At 36.6% G+C, this 21,259-nt stretch overlaps 2 protein-coding genes across 3 annotated transcripts in view; one reads left to right on the top strand and one right to left on the bottom strand.

Moving 5' to 3' along the window:
• The window catches only part of LOC140143944 (uncharacterized), a 98,172-nt gene extending 96,261 nt beyond the window's left edge, over nucleotides 1-1,911 (bottom strand). Inside the window, exon 1 of the mRNA XM_072165783.1 lies at nucleotides 1,086-1,911. Within this exon, the coding sequence (XP_072021884.1) occupies nucleotides 1,086-1,911 (826 nt within the window). The remainder of the gene's footprint in view (nucleotides 1-1,085) is intronic.
• LOC140146699 (protein-tyrosine sulfotransferase 1-like) overlaps nucleotides 1-21,259 on the top strand; it is a 200,790-nt gene that overhangs the window by 172,040 nt on the left and 7,491 nt on the right. The window contains exons 6-7 of one of the 2 annotated variants that reach the window (XM_072168571.1): nucleotides 13,956-15,562; nucleotides 19,096-19,668. In XM_072168571.1, the coding sequence (XP_072024672.1) occupies nucleotides 14,688-15,562; nucleotides 19,096-19,654 (1,434 nt within the window). In that variant the 5' untranslated portion in view covers nucleotides 13,956-14,687 and the 3' untranslated portion in view covers nucleotides 19,655-19,668. The remainder of the gene's footprint in view (nucleotides 1-13,955; nucleotides 15,563-19,095; nucleotides 19,669-21,259) is intronic. The other variant, XM_072168572.1, reaches the window with a different exon arrangement.

Genomic DNA, 21,259 nt, shown 5'->3' with positions numbered 1-21,259 from the left:
AAGCATGTCTCTACACAGAGCAACCATTTCTAAAAGCACATACACTCTTTAATCTTAAGGTTAACGAAATCGCTAACATGCAGACATGAGTCAAGTCATCATAGTCATACAGGTATTATTGCACTGTTTAACCAGTGTCAGGTGTAAGACCTGTTCTGTTATTCATAATGGCTTTATCTCTCTGTATAGGGTCATAAGAGGACAGCCTTAGGAGATTTACATGTACTAGAGATAATAGTGAGGGACTTTTTGACATTTTGGAGTATTAGTAGTTTGTACTATATCCGTTCATGCACTGTACTGATCTCATGTGCATGTTATTTCCAGAAATGGATTAATAAAGTTTAACTTGACTTGACTTGACTTGACTTGTACTGTATATTAGTGATGTTCTCAAACAATAACATATTTTGTTTCTTATAGTACACATACTTTCGATGAATTCCAAGATTATCATTAAACAATGGAAAGAAATCTGTAGCATAGTGCTATCAGCAATATGTAGCACATTTTGCTTTCGTGGGTTGATAGCAATGTGTATTATCAGTAGATATCAATGTGTGCTATTAGCAATAGGTAGCAAAGGTGCTATCAGCCAGCGATAGCAGTGTGCTAACAGTAGTAGAAAGCAAAGTGTGCTATCAGTGGTAGATAGCAAAATATGCTTTTAACAGCTAATGGCAAAATGTGCTATCAGTAGTAGAAAGCAAGTAGTGCTATCAGCAGTAGATAATGAAAGGTGCTGTCAGTAGTAAAGAGCAAAATGCTCTGCATGTAGGTTTAAATGTGCTTTCAACAGCTGATAGCAAAGTGTACTATCAGCAATAGAAATCAAGTAGTGATATCAGCAGTAGAGTTTTGGAATTAAATCTAATACTGGAACTTACTTTTTGCAACTATTGCGACGTTGCGTCTGGAACCACCAGACTTCATCAGGCAACTGACCCGTTGGACTGGTCACGTGATAGACGGCTAGGTATCGACCCGATGGCCCGGTCCCATGCATGAGATAAATTGAAGCGGAGTTACCCCTTTCTTGTTCAGTGACGGTTGCTCAATGCGTTCCCAAATGGCTTCTTTTATGCCTCTCCTATGCCATTGTTCCTCCTTATCAAGAATAACGACTTCCTCGTTCTTAATTGAGTGTCCAGTGTCCTTTAAATGGAGGTAAACAGCAGAGTTTTGGGCTTCGTTGGTACTTGGTCTCCTATGTTGACCAATGCGGGTTTTTAACGCCTGTTTGGTTTCTCCAACATAAGCCGCAGAGCAATCGGTATCACCACACACAACCCCGTACACTAAGTTTGAGCGTTTGTCCTTCGGTTGCTTGTCCTTCACATTCACAAGTTTCCCGCGAAGCATGTTAACTGGTTTGAAGGATGTTGAGATTCCAAAGGATTTGAAGTGGTTCTTCACGCGTTCCGAGATTCCCGAAATATATGGTATCGTTGCGCGAGCTCTGTTGGTTTGACCACTCGCGCCTCCGGTCTTTGGCTCTTTACTCTTGGTGGCTTTGAGAAAGGCCCAGTCCGGATAACCACAGTTATTAAGGGCTGTTTTGATGTGGTCCTTTTGCTCGGGAACTTGTTCAGACTCACTTATGATGGTATCAGCTCTATATTGGAGAGTTCGAATTACTCCTAACTTGTGTACGAGTGGATGGTGGGAACCAAACTGAAGATAATGGTCAGTATGTGTGGGTTTCCTATACACCTTAGATGTCAGGGTACCATCGCTTTGAACAGATATCAAGCAGTCGAGAAATGCAAGGGTATTGTCTTTGCACAGTTCTTGGGTGAATTTTATGTTGTCATCGACGCTATTAACGTTTCTGAAAGCTTGTCTGTAAGAAACCAGTTTACCCATGCAGAGAAATGGTTGCTTCCGTAATGACTGTTGATGTAAGGTCATTGTGTTTTGAACCGTGAGGTTATTGTTGTTATGGTTTACGAGTGCATCATACCACGCCCAATCGTAAGGCCCGTTATGGCCTAGCCATGAACCAATGGGAGTAGACCTAATGTTGATGCGGGTTTGCTTTTGGTTCATATCACATTCAGCTTTCATCAAATTCGGATCGAGAAATTTATTTTCCGATATTTCTACTTAAGCTTACTAAATTATTCATGGGCCAATTGTCAATTAACTTTGGTGCATCGTATCATTGGCATTCATTGCGTATGGCGATATCTTCTACAATAACCGGGACAAATAATTATGACAGGTTTATCCTTCTAAATATTGCCGGAGATTGGGGTAATTTTTCATCATGCATCGTTCGTGATGGAGAAGGCCGCAAGAGGAAGTAGAAAAAATTAACAGAGCAAGTTACGAAGATACCAGATTTGCGGCGTAATTTAATCATGTATAACTATAAACAAATCATGGATTATTTTATCTGTATCTTCGGGGACATTCCTCGGTGAAGACGGAAATTTATATGCCGGGACTATGGAAATCAGATGACACAGGTAATAGCTACATGGGCGGGAAACAAAACATTTATCAAAAATCTGATTCTGCATAAACACAAATTGCAATCGAGGTTTTGATTTTCACGCAACAATTTTATGAATGAAATGGCATCGTCAAGGTCATTGGACATGCGGACATGCATAATGAAAATTTGAGGAAGAAAAATAATATCTTGAAATTCATGTGCAAAAAATCTACGAAAAATGCACATACTTTTGGAGGATATGGACCAGTAATAATTCAAAAATCGGCTTATGAAATACTTTCGAGGCTGCGAAGACGGCGATTTATATGCTTGAACTCTGGCAATCAGATGAGAAAGGCAATAGCAACGTGGTGCGGGAACTAATAAATTTTATGAATGAAATGGCATCATTAATGTCATTGGACATGCGCAGTGAAATTGGAGTTAAGAAAGTCCGGGAAAAAGCATTTCTCGAACTTCACACAGAAGTGCAGGAAATCTACCAAAATGCATGTACTTTTGGAAGATATGGACTAGTAATTATTAAAAAATCGGCTGATAAAGAATCTTGACGCCAAAAGGGGACTAAGGGTACAACGAATGATATTTCGTGCTGTTGTGAACTTGTTGATATACAATGGATCATCGCCGATTGTGATTGAGGCGAGGTAAACAATCTAATCTGTGCAATGCAGTCAAAACAAATCATCAGCGCACGGAGGTTGAAGATGTATGACTTTGAAACCATGGTAACAGCGGCACCAGTACAGGGACAATGTATTCAATTCATAAAGTGGGCGTGGCATCGCAACGACGGCTATGGTACATGGTGGGGCCCAGGCGGGTCGCAGTTTGCGATGCAAATACATTGTACAACTTCAGAATTGACGAGTCATTCGGTGAGAAGTTTTAATTTAATTACTATATTTAAAATAGGCAAACCTTAGTTAACACATTTGCTAGTCAGTCAAATTCAGCCGACAATGTCAATGCATTTTTACATAGAAATTTAAAACAAGTGCCCGAAGAAAGAAACCTACATAAATATGTTTTCTATACTTCACTTGACCCAAATATATGATTTTTTATGGTGATAAGTCACCCGCACATGGAATTTTAGAGGATTTGGATATCATAATGAGACTAAGATCTAGAAACAACCCGAAAATGCCGTTTTGGGGAATTTTGCTAGCTGAAACTTTTTGATGAAAGTCAATCTTTGACAAGATGTAACTTTGCTACGGAAAGTGCTATGAAAAAATGGTTTTCAGTTTTGGCTTTGTTTACTCTTGGGCATTAATTTGATATATAAAATGATGCAGTTGATGGCAAATTTAAATTCACCTAGCATAATGTAGGGAGGATTGGGTTAAATAAATAAATAAATTAGTTAATAAAATAAAAGTTAGAATAGAATTTCATTGCTTTATAATTTAAGTATCAGCAATTATTCAATTTGCATGCATTTTATATACGGTGGATTGGTCTTTTGATGATCAACAAGCTAAAACATCTTGTTTTTGTGGCGCTTTGTCATAATTATACTGAATTTAAAATTAATGACGAGTATTATCGGGTCAGGAATATTGATATTTGATTAGATCTCATTGAAATTAATTTCGAGTCATCGTAGTTGCAGGGAATAAATAAAGATTGGTAGTTGTTGATCATTGATGCATGTACTTTCCTCCCACGGGCCAGTGAGTACAACAGTGGCTATTCAATGTTATTCATTTCAGTATAAAACTAAATGCTTTAGATCTTTAATTTTATTTCAAACGAGTCTTTAATTAGCAAGCAGAGTCTACCTGTCGGGTGAGGTATGGCTATCAGTCAAGCCAAAGGTGCTCTTCTGGTTAGGTGTTGGTTGATCAGTAGTCATAACATTGTGAATTATTCATAATATTGTCATTTGGATATATTATTTGTGTTGTTTTTACAGGATCCGTTTTTTACATTATGATAAATTAAGGCTATTACAGAATACACATGCAAATTGAGACGTTTTGCCCAGGTGCAGTTGGACAATTATGAGAAGCAAATAAAAATTAGGGGCCTAGATATAGGCGGCCCATAGTGAGAGTATTAATGGATACACTTTGGGTATACCGTATTACACATCGGATTACGTTTCAGTATCAATTTCTTTTTTATATCTCGGGCGTTAAAGTTTCAGTGGATACAAAAATCTCAATTTCGATGGAGTATTGGGGTCAAAGGACAAATATAATGACTAAGTCCTATTCCAATTGCAAGGCACAATCATGCAGTAAAAAAGAATAGGGCCATACTGTTTGCTCATTCGTACAGTAAGGGTTTTATTGGCACAATTAGTTCTCTTCTTTGTATTTTTGAATTGCAGATTGGGCTGAGATGCTAAAGGATGGGGAACGAGAAACGCTGGAACTTGAATCATAATTGGATGTCCAGGACTGGAAAGATGCAGCCATAAAATGCATGCATTCGGAATTAGCTCAAATACGCACATATTCAGAATATTATATGATATTGGAAGACAATTAAAAATTGATATTTTCTGAATGGGCATTAATGCAGCAGCAGTGGAAGAAGAAAAGGCAGAATGAGTAGGTGTGCAGGAATAAAAGACCAATGTTAACATTACCAAATACTTACTATCGATATTATTATTATTAAAGCGATGAAGCAGGACACACTGTCGTTCTTGCTCTCCTAGTCAAAAGAGAGCTTGTGTCAAACTTACAACAATTGGTTCCATCATCCGTCATCTACCAGTACTATCAATTTGGGATGAAGTCGTAGTCTATCTACAAACACCAACGTTTCTTACAGCGGTTTGTTTATGGAATGTACGTTATAATAAATAATCATTACGGTTAACGATTGAACTGCTAAAATTGATTTTCTACTGCGCAAAATACCCGATGCCGCTGATTTGCAGAATTGCTGATTGCCGAACTGAACAAGGAGAAGCAGATGAAAATATTATACTATTATCATAGAAGTGGTCAGGCTCAAGAATTGTGTAAACAAGACATTAGACAAGCATCACTATATACATAATGTACTTATGCTGGTATACATTTATTTATAGATTTACTTGAAATAGAGTTATTTTCTTCTTTTCTTGGCCAGTTATTAATATGATTTTATATAAATACAATGTATCAGGTTATTTTGTAAATTTTCTGGATAAATCTTGGAAAAAATTACCTCATGTTATGCACGAGGGCCTGCTTGGAAAGCAGTATTAGCCATCTAATTCATCAATAAAGATTCGGCAGGGTCCAGGTTAGGACCATTCATCTTAAATTATTTGTTTCCTCAGAATGTGGAATGATCGGGTATGGTAGTTAAAATAGTTACCACCATTTGATTCAATTCAAAACAAGCATCATTACTTGTACTGTGGAATTGTAATCATTCTTAGGATCATGTTTGCATGTAATTATATACATGAAGATTTATATCAATTATATACGGTACTTGAAATATAGTTATTTTCTTTCCCATTTATTATTTGATGAGTTTATATAAATTTGTAAATATCACATTATTTGTCAATTTTCTGTATTAAAGCAGGTGATAAAAATGTCACTTTATGAGTGCTAGCCATTGAAGTAACAAGTCCTCAATGAACATGATAAAGATTTCACAAATCAAAATAGTTAATACATGTACTATCCAGTCATGAATTTTCGTGAAAGTTGTGTAAAGTCCTCAATGAACATGATAAAGATTTCACAAATCAAAATAGTTAATACATGTACTATCCAGTCATGAATTTTTCGTGAAAGTTGTGTTTCATTATGAAGAAGGATTACAATATCGGTTAAAGGGAAAGGTGTAATAATATAGAATTGTAATTAAGTCGTAATCCATTGATCAGGGCTAGCAAATGAGTTCCAGAGTCATAAATTGCATTAGTTACAGGAAAATTTAACAAACACAAACGGGGGGTTGGGCGAGTTCCTAGCATGTCATGACTAGTAACTCGTTGGGAGTAATTCCTCTGCTTTTTCTGCATATTTTCTTAATTTGATGTATTTCTGAAGGTTCGCAGCCATTGTTTCATATTTGTCAGCTTTTGCTAAACTTATATTTAATGCACCCTAGCTTTTGATGTTATTTGTAAGCAGCTGCTCCTTACAAATTTTAGAGTAATTCACCCTAGCTTTTGCTCTTGCAACTTTATTTGCTTTGTTTTTGTAGGAAGCTATTCTCTTACAAAATTTTAGAGTAATTCACACCCTAGCTTTTGCTCTTGCAACTTTATTTGCTTTGTTTTTGTATGAAGCTATTCTCTTACAAATTTTTAGAGTAATTCACACCCTAGCTTTTGCTCTTGCAACTTTATTTGCTTTGTTTTTGTAGGAAGCTATTCTCTTACAAAATTTTAGAGTAATTCACACCCTAGCTTTTGCTCTTGCAACTTTATTTGCTTTGTTTTTGTATGAAGCTATTAACGCATAATAGCGCATAATTATTACTTTTAGATACCTCATCCCAAAAAGAATTATGTTTGCCTTAATGTTTGTTTACATGTATGTGGCTTGCTGGAACCTTTATATACTTATGCAATTGATAATGCTTATCGTTGTTTGTTTATGTAGAAATATTAAGCGAAAATAAATTCTTGATTCGGTTTGATGCTGATATGTGTGGCAAATTAAGTGGTGCGTCTCATATTCATTTCTCGTGTCTATGGGTAATAACGTTTCTGAAAGCTTGTCTGTAAGAAACCAGTTTACCCATGCAGAGAAATGGTTGCTTCCGTCATGACTGTTGATGTAAGGTCATTGTGTTTTGAACCGTGAGGTTATTGTTGTTATGGTTTACGAGTGCATCATACCACGTCCAATCGTAAGGCCCGTTATGGCCTAGCCATGAACCAATGGGAGTAGACCTAATGTTGATGCGGGTTTGCTTTTGGTTCATATCACATTCAGCTTTCATCAAATTCGGATCGAGAAATTTATTTTCCCACCCACCACTCCCTAAATAGGAAAGTAAGGTTGAGGAAAGCTTTGAAGTGGTGAACTATTGCTCTGGGGGAAGGTAATTTGAAATACATTTGTAAAGGTATAAATCCAAGCTAAAAAATCAAACTTGTTGGTACTGTTCATGCATGTAATATAGACAGCTTAGAATATTAAGCGAAAAATGTACAATTAAAAGCGATACTTTTATTCCACTAAGTTAATCATCAATCTGCCATGAGGAAAGTGGATCAATGGGTGTGGGGGGATCATGTAAGTGATTGAGTTTTTAGTACAACTACAAATCGTGTACATATGGTATAATTAAGCTGAAAATCATTTAAAGATTTTGAAATTCTGATATAATATTAGTCTACAACCTTTCATACATGTAGACTGTATACATGTGCTTCTCCCATGAGAAGTACATGTATTATTTTATTTGTGCATATTGGATTTTGTATGTGTTTTAAATTGGGAATGATGTACATGTACATGTTAATGTCTGTGAGACTTGGTAAACAGTACAGTATATTTTTAGTACACATATTGTTAAGCTGAAATATTTATTTCATTATCGAAATGGGTTGATAATATTGGTTACCGTAATAATTGGTTTTAAAAATAATCAGCAACTGTTCTTTGATTAGTTACATGTACTTCTATGAGTAGTACATGTAATGATTTTATGTGCTAGAAAAAGAAAAGTTGATTGGCACATCATGTCTTAAATTGAGTTTAGTGTTTCAAAAGAGGACCAACCGTTCTGCTGGTTCCCCTCTGTGCATTTTAACATAAGCAGTATGTTTGTTGTTCAGTCGCCACAAATCTTTAAAGTCAGTGGTTGAGCAGCCACAATTGCGATTTTGTTGCCATTAATTCAAAGATGGCCAGGAATCTCTTTTGAGATCCAGTCATTGCATGTTACAATTTGCCTAATTACAATGTGTTTCAAAAGCATTAGCGTTAGTGCTAAATATGGCATGGTTTATGAGTAGGTGGGTATTTTAGCCTATATATATAGCGTCAATGATAGTGAATGGGAGTAATTCCCTCTGCTTTTTCTGCATATTTTCTTAATTTGATGTATTTCTGAAGGTTCGGCAGCCATTGTTTCATATTTGTCAGCTTTTGCTAAACTTATATTTAATGCACCCTAGCTTTTGATGTTATTTGTAAGCAGCTGCTCCCTTACAAATTTTTAGAGTAATTCACCCTAGCTTTTGCTCTTGCAACTTTATTTGCTTTGTTTTTGTAGGAAGCTATTCTCTTACAAAATTTTAGAGTAATTCACACCCTAGCTTTTGCTCTTGCAACTTTATTTGCTTTGTTTTTGTATGAAGCTATTCTCTTACAAATTTTTAGAGTAATTCACACCCTAGCTTTTGCTCTTGCAACTTTATTTGCTTTGTTTTTGTAGGAAGCTATTCTCTTACAAAATTTTAGAGTAATTCACACCCTAGCTTTTGCTCTTGCAACTTTATTTGCTTTGTTTTTGTATGAAGCTATTAACGCATAATAGCGCATAATTATTACTTTTAGATACCTCATCCAAAAGAATTATGTTTGCCTTAATGTTTGTTTACATGTATGTGGCTTGCTGGAACCTTTATATACTTATGCAATTGATAATGCTTATCGTTGTTTGTTTATGTAGAAATATTAAGCGAAAATAAATTCTTGATTCGGTTTGATGCTGATATGTGTGGCAAATTAAGTGGTGCGTCTCATATTCATTTCTCGTGTCTATGGGTAATGATGTGTTAGAAGAACCCGTTGAGCTCGCTACGGTTGAGTATAACGAAAGTGTAAATCGACAAAACGCATAAACCCTCGGTTTTGTACCCGGTACGACTTCAAGGCCTGTTGTTCAAGCTTTCCATACACAAATTCACCACTATTGGTGAAACGGGATACCTAGCCGTCTATCACGTGACCAGTCCAACGGGTCAGTTGCCTGATGAAGTCTGGTGGTTCCAGACGCAACGTCGCAATAGTTGCCAAAAGTATGTTCCAGTATTAGATTTAATTCCAAAACTCTGTTTGAAACTACTGGATGACTAAGAACATTCACTCATATATCAGCAGTAGATTGCAAAATGTGCTATCAGCAGTAGATAAAAAATGTGCTATCAGCAGTAGAAAGCAAATAGTGCTATCAGCTGCAGTAGATAGCAAAATATGCTATCAGCAGTAGATAACAAAATATGCTATCAGCAGTAGATAGCAAAATTGTGCTATCAGCAGTAGATAGCAAAAATGTGTTGTCAGCAGTAGAAAGCAAGCAGTGCTTTCAGCAGTAGATAGCAAAATGTGCTATCAGCAGTAGATAGCAAAATGTACTATCAGCAGTATATAGCAAAATCTGCTATCAGCAGTAGATAGCAAAATGTGCTATTAGCAGTAGAAAGCAAGTAGTACTATCAGCAGTAGATAGCAAAATGTTCTATCAGCAGTAGATAACAAAATGTGCTATCAGCAGTAGATAGCAAAATGTGCTATCAGCAGTAGATAGCAAAATGTACTATCAGCAAAAGATAGCCAAAATGTGCTATCAGCAGTAGATAGCAAAAATGTGCTATCAGTAGTAAAAAGCAAGTAGCGCTTCAGTAGTAGATAGCAAAATACGCTATCAGCAGTAGATAGCAAAATGTGCTATCAGCAGTAGAAAGCAAGTAGTGCTATCAGCAATAGATAGTACAAATGTGCCTTCAACTGCTGATAACAAGTTGTGCTCTCAGCAGTAGATGGCAAAGGTTGTCATCTGCCGTAGATATCACAGAATGATCTGAACAAGAGAAACAAAGAATGCTAGATTAACAGTAGATGAACCTTTGAAAGCAGGAGTTAGTAGAGTGTGCAATCAGCAATAGATGGATGCTTTCATAATTTACAAAGTAATAAAAAAACATATAATATGATTAACAAAAATCATAATTCAAATATGTTGACTGAGCGCTTTTTTTCTACTTCTTTTTCAATCATTGTAATATCAGCATTATGGTTAATTGCACTTATTGGCCACAAGTGCTGCAGGATCTGCCATAAGTGTGGGACTCAACCAAGGATTAATCCTCCTTAGTGGTATGCGGGTCATTCACCTAACAATTTGACAGCACATAGTCATTTCCATATTATCAGTAGTGCACTGTTACCTGTTACAAGGTTCAGTCAACTCAGTCTCATAAATAGTGCAGTGAGGGAACTTGGTCATCTTAGGGGTCCTTAATGCCATAGGCTTCAACATTAAAAGTCACACGTTTTGAGATATTTTCACAAAATATCAAGAGCTATCTTAAGAACCACTGAACCAATACTAGGCTTGTTTGTACTCATTTTAATGCATTTGTCATGCTGATTTCAAATATGGTCAATGCAATTTACAATTCTGAAATTTGTTGAATTTAAAGAAAATAAAAATTTGTCGTCTGCAGTCTGTCAACACCTACGTGGAGAGAGTTAAATTCATCACTCAATATCTCTTATCGATAAATATATTATATGTTGACAAATACCAAAGGTTGCCATCAGCTGTAGATAATCAACAACTTTTAAACATCTTTGACATCAAATAAGATCGTTTTTAAACTTTTACACTAGTTACTAAATGTGGTACACTCACTGGTGAAAGCGGTACGACGAGTGTACCAAATTTAGTAGCGTAGATGTTTTTAAATTTTGTTTACTCGTTATGTATGAATATACATCGTTATGCAGAGATGATACTTTTCTGGTTTTAGCCGGAACTTCGGTTTTTTAGTAAGGAAAGGGAGAAATTGGCAACGCCCCACCCCGGCCGCTAACACTCTGCAGGCATTGTAACTGGCATTTTTAGGTTTCGTTTTTTTTGGCAATAAGTGAGTGGCATCTCTAGTTATGTCTTTGACATCACTTTTGCTTTAGAAATGAAACACAATTTGCCAGACATGGCTCCGACTAGTAATTTTGTTTTGTTAGGTCTTAAATATCATAAATATGGAAAACAAATGACTGACTTCATTAGAGTTAATTATTCTCCCTTTGTGACTGTATACCTGATTTAATCAAATGATTTTGAGTAGCTTCTTATTTATATTTTCCCCCAAAGTGAGGACAACTTGAATGAAATTAAACATGTTATGATAACAACAAGTCGCTAGTCTGCTGACAATTCTCTGACGTGATCGAATTTAAATTTTCTCATCAATAGTGCATATATTCAGATTGTTTAAAGAGTTGCTATGAGTGTTATCATATTACGGCCCACACAATATGTCTATAGCCGATGATGATTATAAGCCCCGATGATATATGCACCTGATTAATGGATGAATACCGTATAAATCAATGACATTAACTTAGGGATGCTAACAATATGCAATTGCGTCATTTTGGTGCAAATCGCGTATTTTAGTTCCAAATGCATTTTTTGACATTTGTGGAAAAATCTTTTTTATATATATTAAAAATCACAAAAAAAGAACTATTAAGAAAAATATATTCATATTTTTTATTAATTTTTTAGATTTTGTGTTATTGGTGGAAAATCACATATTTTTTTTTTTTTTTTTGGAAAATGAAGGTGCATATTTTGGCCTCCTAAATGGCGTATTTTAAGCAGATCTACATAAACTTATATTTGATGCATTAGTAAAACTTAATGTCATCAGCTGTTAAAGGTCGACTAACTACTTCAATTGCTATGTATCTAAAAAAATATTGTTAATGTAATTGTGAATTCTTAGTCAGTGGCTGTGGCTTAGCTTGTTAGCGCTGAATTTCATTGGTTTCTGTATGCCGTTTATCATACGGCAACTGCTGCTTTGCGGTAGATGCTTGTCGAAGCGTGTGTATGTAGCATGTACTATAATAATACACGAACAAGATCGCAGTATGTGCAACTAAAAAGGGTAAACAAGTTTTGTTCATTTCAGAAAAAGGGGAGTTTTCATGATGTTAACTTAATTTTTGCTAAATAAAACAGTGTTTTGTAATTAAAATAATATTTAAATGACTAACAATGAAGATAAACGATAGGAATTTTTGTTTTTACTATCTTTTACCAGGCAGGTCCAATATTATGAGTAGGTAGTGGATGCTCAGGTGCAGCTGACATCGGCTATCATTGGCATCATCATCATCATCATTAGTACCTTAAAATAAATATGATTTCATAATATCACATAAAACTGTATGATGTCACAGGAAATATTAATTAAATGCAACTTTTTTACAATTCACTACACATGTTGAGTACCATAAAATTGTTTTCAAATCCTTTGTGTTATTAAATCGGGTGTGAAACAAGAGAAGTGGTATCAAATTTAATTTACAGTGTACAGGATTGTCATTGTACCTAAATGATATACTGGTATATTTATTGATTGATACTTCCTCAAAATGTATCATACAACGTGCTAGACAGGATCACCAAAATACTGTTATTCCTGTTGAAATCCATACACCTTCTGTGGAAGATTTGATGTTAATCTTCCACACAGGGGGTGAAGATTTTAAATAGAGTCACCCATTCAATGATTTTGATTGCACTATATATTTTGGTACTATTTGTTTGTTTATTTGTTTAATTTTTATTTATTTATTTATTTATTTTATTACTGGTCGTCATTTTTAAAGTGGAGAAAAGATGGACACTTTTATAGCACATTTAATGTTCATCTTCTGTAAAAACTCAACAGTTAGCATATGTGCTTACTATCCAGCGCTTTTAAAACATGCAAACATGATGTGCCCTATCCACAAAAGTGTAAAGAGCAAATCACTGATACACGTGAACAAATAAACCTACAAATTTGTGTCTCAACCCCATTAGCTCAGTTGGTAAAGCACCAGACCAGGGCGTCATAAAGAGGGGTGGCGGAAGAAGAAGGCGGCAAAACGAATTAGTAAAGAATAAAGGCGGAAAAATTGAAAAAGTATAAAAACTGTGAAAAAATGGCACTATACGTTGCTTTTAGGGTGCTAGCGCCTAAAACCCTTTTTTTTTTTTTTCTTTTTTTTTGCTCTTCACTTTTTCAAACCACCAAAAAAAATTTGGTCAACCTTTTCGGGTTGTTGAGGAAGGGGCGGCAAAATGTAATTTACTTCAGCCCCCAGGGGTAGGAGCGGTCACGGTACGCCACTGAAGCCTCCTTTGATACAGAAAACAGAAATGAAAATATGCTTTTTTTACTAAATAACTAACTCCACATATTGTAGTGACAGAAACCAGTCACCCTCACACTATGGGCTATTCCCCTTGAAATCCTTACACCCCCTATGGAAATCATGCACTTAATCTTCCACACAGGGGTTACCCGAATGTGTGACTCCATTTGAAATTCACACTCCCTGTGTATGAAATTAAGATCATGTCTTCCATATAGGGGGTGTATGGATTTCAACAGGAATAGCCCAACTCTGCTGTTAAAATAAGTACCTGCTGAAAAGATTTCAGTAAATGCATCAAATCCAATAGAGCATAGGCATTTAGCATATGGCATATTAATACACCCATGATTGAATCTATAAAATGCTAATAATAGTAATAATTTCTTTCTTTTGTTTTCCACTTACAGATTAATGCACATTATTTTATCTTTCTGACTCGTGCATCAATTTTGATCAGCGAGCCAAGTTGAGGACTGGCAACGTGGCAGAGCTAACATAACGACTATCGACGTTTAAATGAGTTGGAATAGTTGGTGCAATGCAAATGAGGAAAAAGCTGTCTTGAATAAGTTGTTCTGATTGTCGGAAAACAAGTGAAAAATTGAAAGATAATTCTGATCATCCGTGCGGAAAACAAGTGAAAAATTCATAATTTGATCAATCCGCGTGGAATTTGCTGTTGCTAATTAGCTATCCAAGAGGAAAGAAGATAAAATTAGCATCATTTTTGTATTGTGATTTATCGACGTTGACATAATTTTGTCAGAAGAGGAAAACAGTTGGATTACGTGTAGAAGGTTGTCGTGACAAGGAAGAGTCTTTCAATACTAGTTTGATTAATTTGGCTTTTGCATTCAGCATATCACCCATAGAGGAAGAAAGGCAAGAAGTTATCCATGGATTACAATACAGCTGTATTGTAGACAGAAGAATAATATCTGTTTGATTGTTTTGATGATTTGTGTAAGCAGTATTTAGTGATCATCTTCACATGTTGAGAGATTTATAATTATCGTCTCTAGGGATCACAAAGTAAGAGCGGCGGTATCACTGAAGTATTTGGAAGCTTGTGCACACACTTATGCGATAAAACATCTGATATTCCGTGCTGACGAAATTTCTTCAGTTATGCGGTTTTGATGATCGCTAACAGCATTGTGCGACACGTGCTACGAGACATGGCTCGTTACAGCAAAATACGGACCTTAGCGACGGTGTTCGCCACCGCAAGCATCACATTTTTACTTCTACAGTCGACGTGCGATGAAAAGAAAATGATGGGTGGCTTAAATAATCAACGAATGGTGCAGAGATCTACAGATCATGTGATCAAAGACAAACAAACAGATAAAGAATATGAGTACAGTCGTGACATGCCGCTAATATTTATAGGCGGCATGCCGCGTAGTGGAACAACTTTGATGCGTGCAATGCTTGACGCGCACCCCGATGTACGGTGCGGTGAGGAAACGAGAGTTATACCAAGGCTACTGAGCATGCGACAACAGTGGCGCAAATCCGTCAAAGAGCATGCCCGGTTACTAGAAGCCGGGTTGACGGACCCGGTTATAGACGATGCTCTGACAGCTTTTATTTTAGAAATCATCGCCAAGCACGGCGATCCTGCGCCACGTCTTTGTAACAAAGACCCTTTCACTCTCAAATCTATGACGTACTTACACGACGTTTTCCCACATGGTCAGTATCTACTGATGATAAGAGATGGGCGTGCCACGGTCCACTCGATCATCGAACGCAAAGTAACTATCACTGGTTTTGATATTACAAGCTACAGGGATTGTTTAAAAAAGTGGAATACAGCGGTAGAGAGTATGTATAACCAATGTCTGCAAGTAGGACCACAGTGGTGTCTGCCAGTTTATTATGAACAGTTAGTACTGCATCCCGAAGAGTGGATGCGAAAAATTCTAGGCTTTCTGAAGGTGGATTGGGATACTTCTGTGTTACATCACGAAGATGCCATCGGCAAACCTGGCGGCATTTCGCTATCAAGGTAATGACTGACATTGGTCAACTGGTTGAATGTATGAATTTATCATTATGTTGTGTTTGTCTGTTTGTTCGTTTTCTGTTTTTAATGTGTATCTCTTTATTATCAATTCAAGAAAACATTGTATGTAATTCTCTTTCTTTCTCACTTTTTTTTTCGGAACTCTACTTTCACCCGACTCTCTTACTTCTTTCTGAGCATTTCTCTGTGATTCTTCCTTTTATTTCTATCTATCTATCTTTCTTTCTTTCTTTCTTTCTTTTTTCTTTTCTTCCTACCTTCCTTCCTTCCTACTTTTCTTTCTTTGTACCTTCCTCTCTTTTTCTTTCTTTCTTCCTTCCTTTCTTTCTTTCTTCCTACCTACTTTCCTTACTACCTTTTTCCTTCCTTCCTACCTTTCTTTCTTTCTTCCTTCTTTCATTCCTTCATTTCCTCCTTTCCTTTCCTCCTTTCCTCCTTTCCTTTCATTAACAGATGCATTGTAAGCTGATTCAATAAATTGATTGCTTTGCCTTTTAAAGCAAGTACTAATTCATAACCCAAGTCAAGTTTCATGGCATGTTGGTTAAAAATTCAAAATTATTTGTGACAGTTGTAACTCCAGTGATGTTGAAAAAAATGGACAATTTTAAAAGCAATGGCAAAAATAGAAGACAAAATGACAGGTTGCATTAAGATTCCACTGGACTATTCCAGTTGAAATCCATACACCCCCTGTGGAAGACATTACCTTAATCTCCCACACAGGGAGTGTGAATTTCAAATGGGGATAACTGTATGGGGGACTTCATATGAAATGTACACCCCCTGTGTTGGTGATTAAAACGATGTCTTTCATAGGGGGTGTATGGATTTCAACTGGAATAGCACATTTCCATTTTGCCATGCGTTGATGGGCAGGAAAAACCTCATGTATCATTGGCCCCTGAACATGCTTAAAGCAAAACCTCCTATGTAACTGGTTGGCAGTTTTGTTTTAAACATGTTCAGGGGCCACAAACACATGGAGATTTTTCCTGCCCTACGACGCATGTCAGGTGAATTTCATAGAGTGTTTAGATGGTAAAAGTGTTAACCAAATCAATAACACTTTTGAACTTGTTTTTTTTTTAAGAGTTGAAATTGTGAGCTTAAAAATCAAAGGATTATTGCAAGAAAACCTATCTGTAATAGCTGTCCTATAAACATTTGACAATTTCTGTATTCATCACATTTGGACAGGAAAAACTTCCTTCTTGTGGCCCTTGAACATGTTTAAAACAAAACTGCCAGAAGGATACATAGGAGGTTTTGCTTTAGAAGTACTACACCCCTCGATAAATTTTGTCTATTTTTGCATTTTTCTCAAAAACTAATAACACAGTGGTAACAAAAATTATGTATATTATTGGGGCAAGGAATCCAATTACTAAACTGCAATTTCAGTGACCCAAGACAAGCGGTTCGTTATTTATGATAAAAAATAAGGTACCGCTAGGGTGTACCTCATTTCCTATCATATATACTGAACCGCTTGTCTTGAGTCACTGAAATTTCAGTGTAGTAATTGGATTTTTTGCCCCAATAATATACATAACTTTTGTTACCAGTGTTTTATTATTTTTTGAGAAAAATGCAAAAATAGTCACAAATTGACCACAGGGGTGTAGTACCCCCTTAAACATGATCAGGGGCCAATGACACATAGAGGTTTTACTTGCCTAACGACAACATCTAAAAATATGACTCTTGGCAGCTATTCCAGATGGTGTCTTTCTTTTTATACTAACCCTGTGAAGTATATACCATATTCTCTCTCATTTGTGCCCCCTCTACTATAAATGCCCCCCACTATAAATGCCCCCCCCCCCACTATTTTTTTCAACCAAACTGTTCCGTGAATGCAGCCAAAATACCATACAGTACCTGTATTTATGAATATTGATCACCGATTTCACAATATCATTGTAGCGGCTGGCCATTGTTATAGACAATGTTTACCATATTGGTAGGAATCTGGTATTTTTGTAGAGCACCACTGCACTGTGAGACGGAACTAGCAATGGGAATTGTTGTTCTAAAAAGGACCTCTAATTAACACCCCCCTTTGAAAAATGCAACAGGGTTAAATAAAGAGAATATGGTGTGTGCAAAATAACTTGTATATCAAAGATGGAGAGGATTGAATGAATTTGATCATGTTCTTTTTCAGATTAACAGAGAAAATGTGACTGTTACCAGGTGTCTGGTGTCTTCTTTCACCTGTTCTGCAGTCATCTTTTACATGTCCTGTTTCTTGCTTGCTTTCTTCAAAATACTGTCTTATTTTAATACTTATTATTATTATTATTATTATAACATATTGTTATTATAATTATTATATGGTAATTATCATTCTTATTACTGTGTAGTGGGACTTTTTAAAATTTTAAATGACCTTTTAAGGCCGCATCCGTCATTATTCAAGTTTCTATTTTCCTCCTTTCGAACTACAAATTTAAAATATTTTAATATTAATCATTATATCATTATGATTATTATTATTTTTATCATTTTTAATATTGAAATGAATGGGCTATTCTAGTTGAAATCCATACACCCCTTATGGAAGACATTCACCTTAATCGTCCACACATGGAGTGTGAATCTCAAATAGGGTTTCCTGAATGTGTGGCCCCCATTTGAAAAAAATCTACACCCCCTGTGTGAGAGATTAAGGTCATGTCTTCCATAGGGTGTGTGGATTTCAACTGGAATGGCGCAATTCCCCCTCAGCATGCTCAAAAGACTAGTCTACTTCATAACCCCTTTTTGAAATTCATACTTCAATATCAACTCATCTCACAATGATTAAAAATCCAGAACAAAAACCGTTTTCCATCCGAAAACTGTGATTCCCCTGTTTCTTTGGGCAGAGCTGTCACTGGGGATGTGTTAAGTTTTTATAGCATTTTATGGTGTAAATTGTTTTCAAAAAGGGAATGCAAAGCAGTCTAAGAAGACTGGTGTGTGTGTGTGTGTGTGCAAGTAGGGATGGGTGGTTGTGGGATATATCACAGATTCTCAACACAAAATCTGTGGTTATATTTGAAAATCTGTGGTTATATTTGTGTGGGCTCTGTTATTATTTGTGAAAGTGTGTGGACTTACCAGTTTCATGCTTTACATAATGTTATACAATCTGCATCATGCTTAGGCTTAAATCATATTTGACTTATATTAAAAACAGGCCCATAACCAGGGGGCTGGGGTGGATGTCCCCATCCCCAAAGGCCGAAAAGTCCCCTTTTTTACCCAAAGGGTCCCATTTGTGAGTGTAGCGAGCGAAAAAGTAGGGGGTTTTATGCCTTTTTGGTAAAAAAGGTCCAAATTTTGAAAAAATGTCCACTTTTTCAAAATCTGCCCCAGTCCAAAAAGGTCCAAATTTTGAAAAAAAATCCCCTTCTTCAAAATCAGCCCCCCTCCCAAATAAATCCTGGTTATGGGCCTGATTAAAAATAAGATGTTGATAATAACAAACATTTTCTTTATATCTTGCTTTCTTGCATGTAAAACAGGAGGGAACCTTCAACAAATCAAGTGATCAAACCTGTTAACCTAGGCGCGCTTACCAGCTGGGTCGGTCACATACCAGATGACGTCAAGCGCGATATGACTAAGCTTGCGCCAATGCTCGATAAACTCGGCTACGATCCCAACGCGTACCCACCAAACTACGGCACCCCCGACAAAGAAGTCCTGGAGAAGTCCAATCGAATCGAAAAGGAATCTGAAAAATGGGCAGAGAATATGAAGATAGTGCAGGAAAATAAGAGGAAGGCTGTGGATGATGTGATTAAACAAGAGAAATTAGCGGACCCTAACAGATTTGTCCCAGACCGTCCACCAATGCAACAAAGACCACAAAAATTCCCAAATCGCATGAACCCCAACAGGCAGCAGTATCAAAACAGTAATGGACCGGAGAACAAACCCAAACCCGCAGGTGGAAAAGGGACATTTGATGATTTGATGAAAGCGAGAATGGAAGGGGACAGACAGCGACAGCAACAGCAACTGCATCAGCGGCGACAGAGAAGGGAACCGGCTCACCCCAGAGTGGGAGGGTACTACTAGTTAGATAACATATGGTACAATATGAATATGATAACTTATTATATCTGTCCTACCACGTAAAAACACAGCAACTGGGTTAATCCAATTGTGATCCATACACCCCTATGGAAGATGTGTCCTTATATAATCTCCCACACAGGGGGTGTAGATTTCAAATGGAGTCACCCATTCAGGTAATCCCATTTGAAATTCATACTCCTTGTGTGGAAGATTAAGGTCATGTCTTCCATGCATTTATTAGGCTAATCCATTTAAAAAGCTACACACCTCCTGTGGAAATATCTTCCTCAGAGCATGGAAGTAATATGCTCAGAGGGAGTATAAATTTCAAATGGAATAATAGCACATTGACCAACTCTATTTGGAACTCAATGGAGCTGTACTCATTCCATGTGAAATTCATACTCCCCATGTGGAAGATATTTCCAAGCATGTTGACTTTAAATGGATTTGCCCAATAAGATAAGCAGTATTTATGCTATTTATAATACCTATTCTGTGTTTTTACTTGGGGGAACAGAGTTACATACACTAGCACTATTTTGTCCTTTTCTCTGATACCTTCATACTCAAAATTTAGGGCAATTGTTGAATACAGTATAGACAACACTAACCTCTAACCCTAACCTATAGGTTAAAGTTGAGTATGTAATGTATTCAGCAGTTGGCCTTTGAAAAGATCAAATATAATACTCATTACTGTGGTTGTTGAAGCTTAACACTTTGGGAAATTGTGGCAATTAATGACCTGGATGCGGAATACATGTAGAAAAACTATGACAAAAATATGACCAATCATTTTCATGTACATATTTCAAAATTTGTGTTCACAACTTCACACACAAAAATGCACAGACGATCACAACATTTAAATACTCAATACTCCTCCTGGGAGATACTGAAGGGATGCTGCAGCCAAACAAAATTGTTTCGCTTGCCCAAGATCGCAATAGATCTGCTCCGCAGCCGACTGATAATGATGATGACCCGATGTAAAGTAGATGGGCTATTCCAAACATTTTTTAAAAAGAAACGCAACCCCCTTTTTGAGGAGGATTTTGGCATTCCAAGCAAATCCAGCAATGTTCATCCAGCATCAGTGGAAAAAGGTATGCAGAGAGTAACACAGACACAAGTAATTCACCGTACACACACTGCAAACACCAGTAATGCATTTATACACACACCAGTTGCCAATCACAAATTCAAAAAAGGACTATTCCTTAAACAATGCGATCACTTCAGATCCCATGGCAAGCAATAGACACTAGTAATGCATTTCAACTGCACACCAGCAATGACCGAACTCAAAACAGGACTATTCCCCAAACAATATGACCACTTCAGGTTCCATGGCAAGCAATCAGGACCCACACAATAATGTACAGGGATGACTACAGAATATCTACTGCACCTAACACGTACCACTGCTCTATTCCTAACCCTAAGGCATGACAAAGCATTGTTTGATTGGTGTAATCCGACCGTCCCTTAGGCCCGACCCTACATGCATGTGTAAAAAAACCACCTTACCTACCTACCCTAATTTATTCTTTATGCCACGCCAATCAAACTTTTTATTTTTATTTTTTAGGCCTAACTTCA

This window comes from Amphiura filiformis, chromosome 2, assembly GCF_039555335.1.
Source record: "Amphiura filiformis chromosome 2, Afil_fr2py, whole genome shotgun sequence".
NCBI lineage: Eukaryota > Metazoa > Echinodermata > Ophiuroidea > Amphilepidida > Amphiuridae > Amphiura > Amphiura filiformis.
The sequence above is the reverse complement of the archived record's forward strand: the minus strand, read 5'-3'. Positions and strand labels throughout refer to the sequence as shown.